The sequence below is a fragment of the Nomascus leucogenys genome, chromosome 1a (assembly GCF_006542625.1).
Source record: "Nomascus leucogenys isolate Asia chromosome 1a, Asia_NLE_v1, whole genome shotgun sequence".
Taxonomy (NCBI): domain Eukaryota; kingdom Metazoa; phylum Chordata; class Mammalia; order Primates; family Hylobatidae; genus Nomascus; species Nomascus leucogenys.
This window is the reverse complement of record NC_044381.1, coordinates 96,268,934-96,282,593: the sequence shown is the minus strand read 5'-3', so window position 1 is coordinate 96,282,593 and position 13,660 is coordinate 96,268,934. Positions and strand designations below refer to the sequence as shown.

The 13,660-nt window shown below is 41.1% G+C and overlaps 1 protein-coding gene across 2 annotated transcripts in view; it reads left to right on the top strand.

Moving 5' to 3' along the window:
* The first annotated feature begins 2,330 nt into the window (after window positions 1-2,330).
* SLC25A21 (solute carrier family 25 member 21) overlaps window positions 2,331-13,660 on the top strand; it is a 511,294-nt gene continuing 499,964 nt past the window's right edge. Inside the window, exon 1 of one of the 2 annotated variants that reach the window (XM_030813695.1) lies at window positions 2,331-3,748. In XM_030813695.1, the coding sequence (XP_030669555.1) occupies window positions 3,679-3,748 (70 nt within the window). In that variant the 5' untranslated portion in view covers window positions 2,331-3,678. The remainder of the gene's footprint in view (window positions 3,749-13,660) is intronic. The other variant, XM_030813699.1, reaches the window with a different exon arrangement.

Sequence of the window (13,660 nt, the reverse complement as noted above, 5' to 3'; positions counted from 1 at the left end):
TGAGGCTGGTGGATAACTTGAGGCCAGGAGTTTGAGACCAGCTTGACCAACATGGTGAAACTCCTTCTCTACTAAAAACACAAAAATTAGCCAGGTGTGGTGTGCGCACCTGTAATCCCATATACTCAGGGGGCTGAGGAGAATCGCTTGAAACTGGGAGGCAGAGGTTAAAGTGAGCTGAGATAGTGCCATTGCACTAGCCTGGGCAACAGGACAAGACTCCATCTCACAAAACAGCAACAACAACGACGACAACAAAAAACCCCCATAAATAGTAGCTTAATAATATAGCCTAATCATAGAGGGTCTAATAGTAAACATAGCCTGGTCAGGCCTGGTGTGGCTCACACCTGTAATCCCAGCACTTTGGGAGGCATAGATGGGAAAATTGCATGAGTCCAGCAGTTCCAGACCAGCCTGGGCAACACAGAAAGACCTTGTCTCTACAAAAGATTGTTTAAAAAATTAAAACAAAACAAAACAAAACACTATAGCCTAACAAATAGAGGGCTCCTAAATTATACTTACGTTCACATTAATACCTTAGCCGAATACTCAGTGTTATTTTGGGGAAGTTACTTCATCTCAGTGCCAGAGTTTCCTCCTTTGTAAAACAGGAATGAGATAATGGATTACAAAATGCTTAATTAGCCCAGTTCCTGGGAGAAGGTAAAGTCAATGAATGTTGTTACTACAATTGACTAGATAGGCTGAATATGGCCTGAAGATTGCAGATTGCTCTTTACTTTTCTAGAACCTCCCCTATTCTCCCCAAACAATCCAATTATCTTTTAATATGTTCTTTCTAACCTGATATGAAGCAAGAAATCAGATATTCACCCTTTTAAAAACTGGTTCTAAAATTAATTCTAAATGGATTTCTGCATCTTGATGGCTTAGAGGCTTTCTTAACTCCTAGATTCCCAGTTATGTTCCTGAAGGGTTTTTTTAGCCACTTGACAAACAATAGGGAAGTCAGTAATCATCTAATTATCAACCAAGATCAGCTAAATAAATCAATAATTTAATAAAATATAATCTTCACACTTTAGCAGTTTTGCCCCATTAGGATATCACATCATTATTCAAAACAATAATAGAACAACAATGTGACAGAGGCTAGGGAGTCTGAAATGAGTGTAATGCTTCCCAGTACTAAATCTTCCAGCATTCCAATATTGGCCATGAGCAAATTTAGCTGCAGATAAGAATTACATTCCATTATCAAAGCGTTTAGCAGAGCATTTAGCACAGTGAGTACTTATTGGCTCTATATTGACTCTTGTTGACTCCCAAGCTCTAGAATATTCTCATGCCTAGGCCCCATATCCTTTAGTATTCTAGAGGTATAGGACTGGATTATATGTGATATCAAGTCTTGCTTTTTTCACTCAAAGATATCTCTTCTAGTCCGGAGAGGTTAAAAAGAGGAAGTAACTTTTTAACAAGGATAACTGGGAGTTTTCTAAGTGAATCCATAGGGCTTTTCAGAGGCTGGGTCTTAGTGAGATACAAACTTGCTCCCACCTACCATGGATAAGATCTTCAGAGGGGAAGACACTCGTGGGAATAATTATGTCAAAATATTGTCTTTAAATCTTGACCTAAAAGTATTATTGCATTTCCTGGATAACGTAGGGAAGGCAAAAATTTACTTAAAAGGTGGTAGGATCTCCTCCATTAGATTATAAGTGCCACAGGGGAGGGATTTGTAGTGATATTGTCAGTATCTAGGCAAGTGCTAACACTTACTGAGCTCTCAGTGTAGAATCTGTTTCAGTGTGTGCATTGGGGTTTAATAGTTGTGACCAAATTTTTAAAAACTAAAAAAAAAAAAAAAATGGAATTAATTTGTGGGGGTATTTGCGTGACAGAATGTAGTTTGTTTAGCCTGTGGTTAATATTTAAATCTACAATCCACTGCTATCAAAAGAAGGAATCCTGCGATGGAATCCCAGCTATAGTATTACTCCTGGTGTGATCTTGGAAAACTCAGTTTCTGCTTTGAAAAATGAGGAAAACATTTGCTATGAGCTCTGAAATTCTGTTTCTATGCCTAGTATATAACAGGTTCTCAATATTTGTTGAATAAGTGATTCTATATTGCGCTCAAGATTCCATATTTAATTAGTAAAAGTCTGAAAGATATTGCCCAAAAGCCTTTATTCTATCAAGTTAGCAAAATTTCTGAAAACTATTTCTTGGTAAACATTTTCAAACTTAGCAGTTTCAATCAAATATTTAATGAAATGAAAAGCTTTATTTTTGTATATCTGATCACATAAGCAGCAAGTCTCCACAATTCCTCAAGCACTTTTAATAATTTTGCCAGATATCACTGATCAACTTTTAATGACTCAGCCTAAGAAATAAAAAATCAAGTATGAAACCAAATTAGTGTACTTTGTACATTTGATTAGAAATCACACAAATTGAACCACACTAAATTGCTGATACTCAACGGTTTTTGACCTCCAAAAATGGCAATTTTTATATGGCTCACACTAAATATATTTAGCATTAAATAATGTGTTTTAAGAAATGTTACAATAGGGCTTCTAAAGCCTCCCAATTCTCTCTTTTACTCTTATCATCTCCTGTCAGGGGTGTGGCAGGTATTTTTGGAAAATTTCACAATCTTATATCTCTCCTACATAACACAGGCAACTTGTAGTTTTAAAAGAGTATAAATTAGTAGTTTTGTTTTGCTAACTATCCTAAGGGGCTAGTAAGAATAATCAAACCTTTTATTGACAGAATATACTGTAAGTTCCTTAATGTTCCTCAGTTGTTTAGGTCAGTGGTTCACCACCTTTAAAGTTCATGACAACCAACAGAGAACTTGTTTCTGGGCCCTATCCCCAGAGATGCTGATTCAATTTAGGTCGGGGTGGGACCCATGAATTTGACTTCCTAACACATTCACAATTATGCTGATGCTGTGGGTACTAAAACCACTTTTAAGAACCACTGACCTGGGTGTAGAAGAAACTACTTGTAACCAGGCTTTTTCTTCTTTTGGTCCTTAGGTGAATAAAACTCAAGTTGATGAGGTATGATTTTACCTTAAATCAAAACCATTTTTGGTAAAGTACTACCTTAGCTCTATTGTAAGGTAAGTGTGAATTGGATTTGCTTTGACTTAGTTGCTACAGACCACAATTACAGGACAACTAACTGAGGAATTTATTCACTTGTCTCTTCTTTCGAACCTCACTGTGCTCTGGCTTGCCAGGAGGTGCAAGGGTCGTCCCAGCTTTGCACTTGGCGCTCCAGGCCTGGGTCACTTCACTTGAGTTATCAGAGGCAACGCGTCTAGTTTGACAAACTGCCGGAGGCTCCTGATAGAGAAGGGCGTGGGCGCCAATCTAGGAGACAAAGCCTGAACCGCTGCGGTGAGCCAACCCAACCCCATCCGCGAGTCTTCTTTACAGGCACATTTTCGGAGCCGAGGGCGCGTCTGCAAGAGCCCTGCGGACAGCTTCCGACTCGCCGGAGATTGCGCGACGAATCTGCGCCTCGAACCCTCGCTTTCCAGCAGTCGCCGGATTGCTGCTCCACAGGGAGCCAACGCGCCCGAGGACCAGCCCAGCCCGGGCTCTCTGGATCAGCAGGCTGTTTAGGCTGCGAGCTCGTCCACGCATCTCAGCCTACTCCCTCGTCCTCCCCCCAGCGAAGATGTCCGCCAAGCCTGAAGTCGGCTTAGTGCGCGAGGCTTCTCGGCAGATCGTGGCCGGTGGTTCTGCAGGTAAGGCCACCCCGCCCTGCCCCGCCGGAGGCTAGTCGCTTTCCCCACCGCGTGTCATGAAAACGTTTCCCAGACAGGTCTCCTTACTGAAGTTCTGCCCTCTTCCTCAAAATTCCGCGCTCCGGGAGCAATGCTTGAGCTCCTGGAGGCGCGAGAGCAGAGGAGGCCGGGAGTTGACTGCGAGTAATGGGTGCCCCGAGTAAAGTTGCCTCGGTTTCGGCGCCGGCCGCTCTCGGGTTCCCGGCATTCTCCGTTCCTAGCCTGTAAAGCAAGTGGGAGAGCCCCAAGGGCAGCGACTTTGAGGCAGTCTTTTTGCCTTGCTAGCTATTTTACTTGAAAATGATCCAGTTAGGTCTGACTTAGTTTTATCAATTGTAGAATCTTTCTTCAAGCTCGCTGAGATCTTACTTAAATCCTGCATTCCTCATCAAAGTACTTACAGGACTCCAAAGGACTTCTTATTGCATACTGTGCTTGCTTGGGGATATTCGTGCCTTAAATAAGGATATTAAAATTAAATGCATATGTAACACACATAAACACCTTTGATATAATGGGCTCACGTTAATTTGTAGAGTTATGCTGTGGGGAAAAAATAAACCTTTAGAAAAAAATGTTGTAATTAATCTTGGAAATACTTTTAAATGTAGCTGGAGAAAGTTACTAACCACGAGATGTGTTATGTGCAAGTATTTCAAAGCTTTTTAAAATATCAATTACGACTTGGTTTAAAATTTAATCTTACAGTCATGCATTTTTATTATAAATATATAACTAAAATAATTGCCATAATTGGCTCATCACCAGAAAACATTTTATAAATCTAGCCATTCTTTCAATAAATTATAGTAACTCTAATAAATCTTGCTAAGGCAATGACTAGAAAATGTTTAATGATTAACTTCGACTAGTAAAAGTTACTGTATTTTCAAACAAATTTGGACTTTTTATAAGGGACTACTGCAAATGACTGGTTATCATTATGTCATGATCTACTTGCATCTCAGGACTAAGATAAGCAGCCACATGTGTCACTCACAATCTGTACACTTTCTTAAAGATGATATTTCATCAATATCACATTAGAGCCATTCATTTCTTACAGGAAATTGTAAAATCTTTTCTTTTCTTTTCTTTTCTTTTTTTTTTCGATGGAGTCTCGCTCTCTTGCCCAGACTGGAAGGCACCGGAGCTGGAGTGCCATGGCGCGATCTCAGCTCACTGCACCTTCCGCCTGCCGGGTTCAAGCAATCCTCCCACCTCAGCCTCCTGAGTAGCTGGAATTAGCGATGCGCGTCACCGCGCTGGCTTTTTTTTTTTTTTGTAGAGACGGGCTTTCGCCATGTTGCCCACGCTGGTTTCAACCTTCCAGGCTCAAGTGATCCTCCCACTGCAGCCTCCTGAGTAGCTGAGACTACTGGAGCCCACCACCATGCCTGGCTAGTTTTTTGGGGAGGTGGGGGAAGGGGATTTTTTTTTTGTAGAGACAGAGTTTCACCATGTTGCCCAGGCTGGTCTCCAACGCCTGGGTTCAAGCAATCTGACCCCCTTGACCTCCCAAAGTGGTGGGACTACAGGCGTGAGCCACCACCCATTATTATAATGGCAATGGCCCCACTGCTTGCTCTTTCAGTTTTCCAATTGTGATGATGAATTTGCACCAATTTATTTACCATTTTTGGTCAAATTCCACAATGCCTAAGGTTCTGTCCTCTGTACCTGACTCGTTGATTTGTAATCTATGACCCTGATCCAAGAAAACTCAGCTAGTCCAAAGAGAAAGTGAGGCCAATTGATTAACATCCTAAGCTAAGACTGATGACTCATAAGCACCTGTATGCTAATTTATATGATCATACTATGCATTAGGCACAGCTAAACTCAAAGAATGTTAAAAGTAGATCAAACTCAGCCAGGTGCGGTGTCTCACGCCTGTAATCCCAGCACTTTGGGGGGCTGAGGCAGGTGGATCAAGAGGTCAAGAGATTGAGACCATCCTCCCCAACATGGTGAAACCCTGTTTCTACTAAAAATACAAAAATCAGCTGGGCTTGGTGGTGTGCGGCTATAGTCCCAGCTACTTGGGAGGCTGACGCAGGAGAATCGCTTGAACCCAGGAGGCGGAGGTTGCAGTGAGCCGAGATCGTGCCACTGCACTCCAACCTCGCGACAGAGTGAGACTCCGTCTCAAAAAAAAAAAAGTAGATCAAACTCTAATCCTACTTACGCTGTTTTGTTGAATGATAAGTATTTGGCATAAATATGTGTGATTCCATCATATATTCTTATAAATGTAACTAATATAAATGCAAATTAGGATATTTATAAGATAAATTAAAAATAGCAGCATAGTTGATTTATATAGTTAATACTATGGAGTTATTAATAAATGATTAGAGTAACTTATACTTTCATAATAGTAAAAAAGAATTATATTTTCTTTTACTTGGCCAAAAACATTTTCATAAAATTTTATCTTTATTGTACTGTAATACATGTGGGTTAATCATATTATATATACTTGGTCAAGGGCCAGATAGAAATCAATACACAAAGGGGAAGAATTCTAATAAAAACAGAAAATGGATTTGAATTTCTGGCACTGGAGTTGTAATCACTGATATTGTCCATGAATACAACACTGCTGTGTGTGTGTGTGTGTGTGTGTTATGACCTTTTGTTTGTGAAGGCCAAAGATACATTCTGGTTTTCTTAGGTGAAAAAGAAAAGAAACTGGGAGGTTTATTGGAGAGATACCAGGGTATCTCATGGAATTCAAGGTCTGGAATGCATTCCTGGAACAAACTGGAATAAGGGGCTGGAGTGCTGAGGATAACTGAGGAAGTGAAGTCTCTCCATCTCTTCTCTTTAAGTAGTCAAGTGTTCCTAAGGCAGCAGGGAGGCAGGTAATAATAGGGCCACAAGTATTACTACTACACCTGTCAGGATGGCTTGCAAGACTTCCACAGACACTCGCCTGGTAAGGAGTAAGCAGGCCCAAATCCAGTCAGATAGTTTATTAGTTATACAGACAGCAAAAGCAAGACATCATGGTGCCAGCTCCCTGTGCCCATAGCACCACAGTCAGCACTGAACAGAAGAGACCAGAGGATAGGTGGGATGAGTGGTCACTATGCTGTTAAGGATCTACCTCTAAACCACAGCCACATAGTTTTATAGACTTAATGTTGAGGTCTGCATCTGTTACCTACATGGGGGTAAGGTGGAAAGTCTTGCATTCAACTGAAACTAGGGAGAGGGATGAGAAGTGGCCTTGTGGCAATCTTCCACAAGATAGCAGCTCCTCCCCAGGCTGCTTATCTACGCTTTCACTTGGAGAAATCACAGGGCATTCTGCCAAGACCCAGTCCAGACTATGGTCTAACCTTGCCTGCCTGGTCCATGTGAAGATATAAGTGGTTGTCAGGGTGCCACACTGTGAAGCTATTTCCTTGTGCTCCCCTGGTGTCCTCCTCAGTCCTCTTTCTCACAGTTGACTGCTGTTTTTTTTTTGTTGTTGTTCTTTAGTCTGTGTATCAGAATGTGATCCCCAATAGCGTCTATGTATATATGCTCTTGACTTCTTTTTCCTGGAGAGAGTGAGAGACTAACTTGCTTTTTTTTTCGGTTCTAGTCCAAAATCCTGGGGAAAGACTAAAAATAACCCAGCATTAGTAGGGGCCCACCTCTGTACCAATCAACTGTAGCTAATCCCTATGCAGATTGGTGGGGCAGGTGAGTTAGGGAAGCTCAGGGGAGATTATTTTCCAGAGAACCTAGATACACCATGAAATGGGCAATAGGTATTTTCTATAACGATATAGGTCTGTCTTTTATAAGAAGATAGTTTGTAATATTTTCATTTAAAAGACTAAAGAGATTGATGCACTGACAGTTGCCTGGACAATACATTACACGTCAGAAGAAACTGATGCATACATCTAAAGATTGGTCTTTATATATAAATAAAAGATTCAGGTGAGAGAATCACAGAAGCCAATAATGAGAGAGTCAGAGAAACCAATGATGAGAGCTTCAGGAAGATCAACAAGGACCAGCATTGCAGAGGGGTTAAAGATGAGAATGAGAAGACATTACTGGATCAGACCCTTGGTACTCAAAATGTGGTCTATAGATGAGCTGCAGGAAGGAGTATGGTAGCATCTGGAAGTTTGTTGAAAATGTAGGATCCCAGGCCTCACCTACTGTAACTGCCCCAGCAGGTTCACCTTGCCTGCTGCCTAGACCAAGCCGATTTATCAAGACAAGAGAATTGCAATAGAGAAAGAGTAATTCACTCAGAGCCAGCTGTGTGGGAGACCGGAGTTTTATTGTTACTCAAATCAGTCTCCCCAAGCACTGGGGGGTTGGGGGGGCGGTGCAGCCAGAGAGTCAGGAGTGCTGATTGGTCAGGTCAGAGATGAAATCATAGACAGTCCGAAGCTGTCTTATGCTGAGTCAGTTCCTGGGTGGGGGCCACAAGATCAGAAGAACCGGTTAGATCTAGATGGTGCCAGCTGGTTCATCAAGTGCAGGGTCTGCAAAATATCTCAAGCACTGATCTTAGGCTTTACAATAGTAATGTTATCCCCAGGAGCGACTTGGGAAGGGTCAGAATCTTGTAACCTCCAGCTGCATGACTCCTAAACCATGATTTCTAATCTTTTGGCTAATTTGTTAGTCCCACAAAGGCAGTCTAGTCTCCAGGCAAGAAGGGGTTCTGTCTTGGGAAAGGGCTGTTATCATCTTTGTTTTAAACTGTAAACTATAAATGAAGTTCCTCCCAAAGTTAGTTTGGCCTATACCCAGGAATGAACAAGGACAGCTTGGAGGTTAGAAGCAAGATGGAGTTGTTAGGTCAGATTTATTTCACTGTCTCAGTTACAATTTTGCAATGGCAGTTTCACTACCATATCGGAATCTGCGTTTTGGGAGGGCCCCAATCATTGATTTGCACTTTAAAGTTTAGAAGCACTGTGTTAGAAGACCTTTGAGAAAAAAAGACTCTATAGAGGGGGAAGGTCAAAGCCAAATTGCAGAGAACTGCAAGTGAAATCTTTCTTGGTTTTCACTGCTGACCAGACAGAAGAATGAATTTCATACTCCCTATTATATGCCCTCAATTTAGCTTTCAGTCTTATTTTTCAACCCTCTCCTACACATTTTGTTCAGTTTCTGCTGAACAGGTCTGCTGATGATTCTTGACTGTTACCTGTACTTTGCACCTTTATTCCTGATCCCCTAGAATGTCTTACCCCTTACTTTTTTTTTTTTGAAGCTAATATTTTTATTTGTATGAAGATAAGGGAACAACCTGATTCATTAGGTCTTCTTAACTGAAAGACTAGAGGCTTTTGATCCCCGTTAGAATATGTAGCAAGATTAGAGGTAACTGGTGAGATATTGTGCCAAATAAAATACAAATATTTCCTGTCACTAATTGTTTGCCTAATGGCTTCAAAACACCTAAAAAGAACTTTCCTAGCTTCATCAATAAGATATATCTCTACCTATTGAAATTCCATCCATTTTTCCAAGGCCCAGATTGAAAATGATTTTCTGCGTAAATGTTTCCCAGATGGACTCTACAGTCCATCCAGCTTTAACATTTTCATTAGCATATGAATGATGCAAATAATAAAACAAGCTAATATTTATTGACTAAATACTAAATGCTGGATCCAGTTCTAAGCTTTACATGTGTTAACACTTTTAATCCTTACCACAACTTCACAAGGCAAGCACTATTATAATCCCCACTTACAGACGAAGAAACTGATGCACAGGGGAATAATGAACATGCCATAGTTGCACATACATGCAACCATTGCTATAGGAGTTGGAAAGATGAAGTCAAGTCTACTCTTACAATCTCTGTAGCTGTAATTAGTTTACTTTCCTTAAAATAACTGTTTTACCTACAAATACAATCTATACAGGCTTTCCATTAAGAAGTATCTTGCTCACTCCAAATCATTTCATCTATCTAGGCAAACATTATCCTTTAGCCAAGAGAAAATTTAGTTGTTTTACTTCTCCTCCATTCAGGGCCTCTACATGTAGTTGGACACATTGTGGACTGAAAAAGGGCTCTGGACATGAGAGCAAGTAGGAATTGAAATCTAGCACATTCTCTGCTCCGTGATTAGTGCATTCTAGGACAGACATGTTCACTTGGGGGAAGGGACACCTTTCTCTGTTTCTCACAAAGACCCCAAATGGATTGACATAAGGTCTGAAAGAATTCCCCTAAACATGTTAGGGCTCCCAAGATCTCTGGTCTCAGCAGCCCCTGCATATGACATCATTACTCTGTCTGCATATCAGCAGGGCTTTAGGAGGCTCCCCTGTCATGTATTTGATCAGCTCTAACTTGGAGCTAGGAGCACGGGTCCATCTCAGACCTTCCCATTCTTCCTAATGATCAGTTTGGACCCTTCCATGTGTTCCCAAAGACCACGGGCTAGTTCTTATTTCCCATGTCATATAGGATCAGGCCGACTCAGATGATCATTCTCCCCAGACTCTCACAGGGATTTTGTACCCAACCTCAGAACCTCCCAGGGTCTGTGACAATGTTATCTTAGCCCCCTGAGTGGTCCTGCCCTTACTAGGACCTGTCAGGCTTCCTCCTGAGGTCACTCCTAGGCCTCGTCCACACTGAATTTCCTTCCATAGTGGCAACTCTAGGACCCTCCTCCTGCCTCCCAGAATCTTTTACTCATATTCCTCGAAGTCTGCCAGTCCCACTCTGAATGCCTTCTACAGCATTATCACCTTCTATATATCATGCATGTGAGATCACCATGCTGGCAAGACTGATTTAGTTTCCAAAACTTCCAGGTTGCTGTTTCATCCTTTCCAGCCTTACCTCAGTCCCTGGTATCTTTTTTTTTTTTTGAGACAGAGTCCCGCTTTGTCGCTCAGGCTGGAGTACAGTGGTGTGATCTCGGCTTACTGCAACCTCAGCCTTCTAGGTTCAAGCGATTCTTTTGCCTCAGCGTTCCGAGTAGCTGGGATTATAGGCACCCACCACCATGCCTGGCTAATTTTTGTATTTTTAGTAGAGACGAGGTTTCGCCATGTTGGCCAGGTTGGTCTCAAACTCCTGACCTCAAGTGATCCACCTGCCACAGCCTCCCAAAGTGCTGGGATTACAGGTGTGAGCCACTGCACCCAGCCAGTCCCTGGTGCTTATAAGCACATCTCCACCAATTACTCTGTTTTACTTTGTGCATCTCCCTGCAGTTCGTTGCTTTCATTTAAATTCATTGTTTTAGTTCAAAGTGTTCTGGAAACAAGTTTTCCAATCTTGCACTAAACACAGTTCAAGTACTTTGTGTAGTGTTATCTCATTAATCACTTTCAAAGAGTCAAATAAGAGTGAAATGAAAGACTTTTTTGAGGGAAGGAAATCTGGAATTAATGAATAGGCTTTCGGGAGATTAATTATCTGAGAGTGTATGCAAATGCTGCGATATTTTAATAGGGAGAGAGTCCAAGGCTTTTAACCTGAAAAGGCTAATAAAAAGATATAGGATGTTTTCAAATTTCTTACATATCTTCATTTTCACAAGATTACTCCCTTTTCTTACTCTAATATAATAGTTAAAATACAGTTAAAATAGATGCCTTAATAGTATGTATACTAGAAGTCCTTTGGATTTTAATTTGAACTACGTAATAAAAGGGCTGATACACCAGGGGGTAATCAAGGTTAAAATTTTGATCAAGGAAAATTCTTTTGCAAAATGGTGCAAAGGGGATGCACATGTGATTTGGATAAATGGCACCTTTGGAAATTCAGGATTTGGGAAACTGTAATTGTTTGATAATAAATAGCAGGTTGTACTGAAACAGGTGAGCCTTTATGACACATCAAAGGGTGGCTGGAACCCATTATCTGGGTAATTAGGGAGAAAAAATAACCCTTATTTCAAGCACATAGGAGGAAGCAACCGTATTGCTCAAATTAATTATAAAATACCTTTAAAGGATGTATTTTAAGTAAAATGTAATCTTGTCTCTCTTTAAGAAAATCTAGTTCTCAAAAATCAGAATTTAAGAACAAACAAAATATGAGTTGCATACCACATTTTAAAGGATTTCTTATTTTACTCTACCTTCCTGAAAGATGTTTTAAAAGTGCAACTACCCTTAATATGTGGCTATATGATTCAACTGACATAAAACTTAAAACAACTTTTACACAATATTTTAAAAACGTGGTTAAACCAGCCCTTCCTCACCTCCCCTTTGACCCCAGCCTTGACTACAACATCTTAGGATATTGAGAACCAGGTGCTTCAGAGTATAGCAAGTAGGGACTCAGAAATGTTTGTTGACCATATTAACAAATAAATATGAAAAGTCCAAGCCGTAGAATATTCTTAGGTTCCTACTCTGAAGAGAGAAAAATATTCAGGGATTCTAGTCATTAGATAATACTTACAACAATACTGTATAAATGATTTATACAGTTTAAAGTATTATCATTCTACTCTGCTATCAAACATTGAATTTATTCCTTCTCTCCTCCTGTATGTTTATACACTTTAACCCACTTTTATTCATCCTCCCCACTCCTCCCAACTCATCCTTCCCTGGTGATATCTTTAAAATGGCAATGAATGAAAGGAACCAGGTTAAAGGTGCAGGATTTTTACAGTTGTACTAGATTTTGATCAAATTTTCTTACCAATTTCCTTTTTTTTGTTTTCATTCTCATATTGTTATTGTATCTAAATTGGAAGATAGTTATTTTCCAAGTGATTAATATCTTTATCATGTTTGTGTCAATTATTTTGACACTTTGATGTTATCATGGTTTATACACATTGTAAATATTCTATCTGATATGTATTTTTTCATTATTATCCGTAGTCCTTGTATAAGTTTGCTGGGGTTGCCAGAAAAATGCACCACAAACTGGGCAGCTTAAACAACAGAAATTTCTTCTTTTGTTGGCAGGGTTGGCTCCTTCTGGAGGCAGTGAGGGAGAATCTGACCCACGCCTCTCTCCTAGCTTCTGGCAGTTGCCAGCAATGCTTGGTATTCCTTGGCTTGTGGACACGTTACTCCAGTCTCTGCCTCCCTCATTACTTGGTGTTCGCTCCCTATCTTTTTTATTTTTATTTTTTTAATATTAGATTTCTTTCTTTCTTTTTTTTTTTTTTTTTGAGATGGAGTCTCGCTCTGTCGCCCAGGCTGGAGTGCATTGGGGCTATCTTGGCTCACTGCAAGCTCCGCCTCTCAGGTTCACACCATTCTCCTGCTACAGCCTCCCGAGTAGCTGGGACTACAGGTGGCCCCCACCACGCCTGGCTAATTTTTTGTATTTTTTTTAGTACAAATGGGGTTTCACCATGTTAGCCAGGATGGGCTGGGTCTCCTGACCTCGTGATTCTCCCGCCTCGGCCTCCCAAAGCGCTGGGATTACAGGCGTGAGCCACCGCGCCTGGCCATTCTCTCCCTATCTTTCTCTATCTTTGTGTCCCTCTTCTTAGAAGGACACCAGTCATTGGATTAGGGTTCACTGTAATCTAATATGACCATATTTTAACTTGATTACATCCTTAAAGATCCTATTTCCAGGCCGGGCGTGGTGGCTCACGCTTGTAATCCCAGCACTTTGGGAGGCCGAGGCGGGCAGATCACGAGGTCAGGAGATCGAGACCACGGTGAAACCCCGTCTCCACGAAAAGTACAAAAAAATTAGCCGGGTGTGGTGGTGGGCGCCTGTAGTCCCAGCTACTCGGAGAGGCTGAGACAGGAGAATGGTGTGAACCCGGGAGGCGGAGCTTCTTGCATCGAGCCGAGATCGCGCCACTGCACTCCAGCCTGGGCGACAGAGCGAGACTCCGTCTCAAAAGAAAAAAAAAGATCCTATTTCCAAATAAAGTCACATTCACA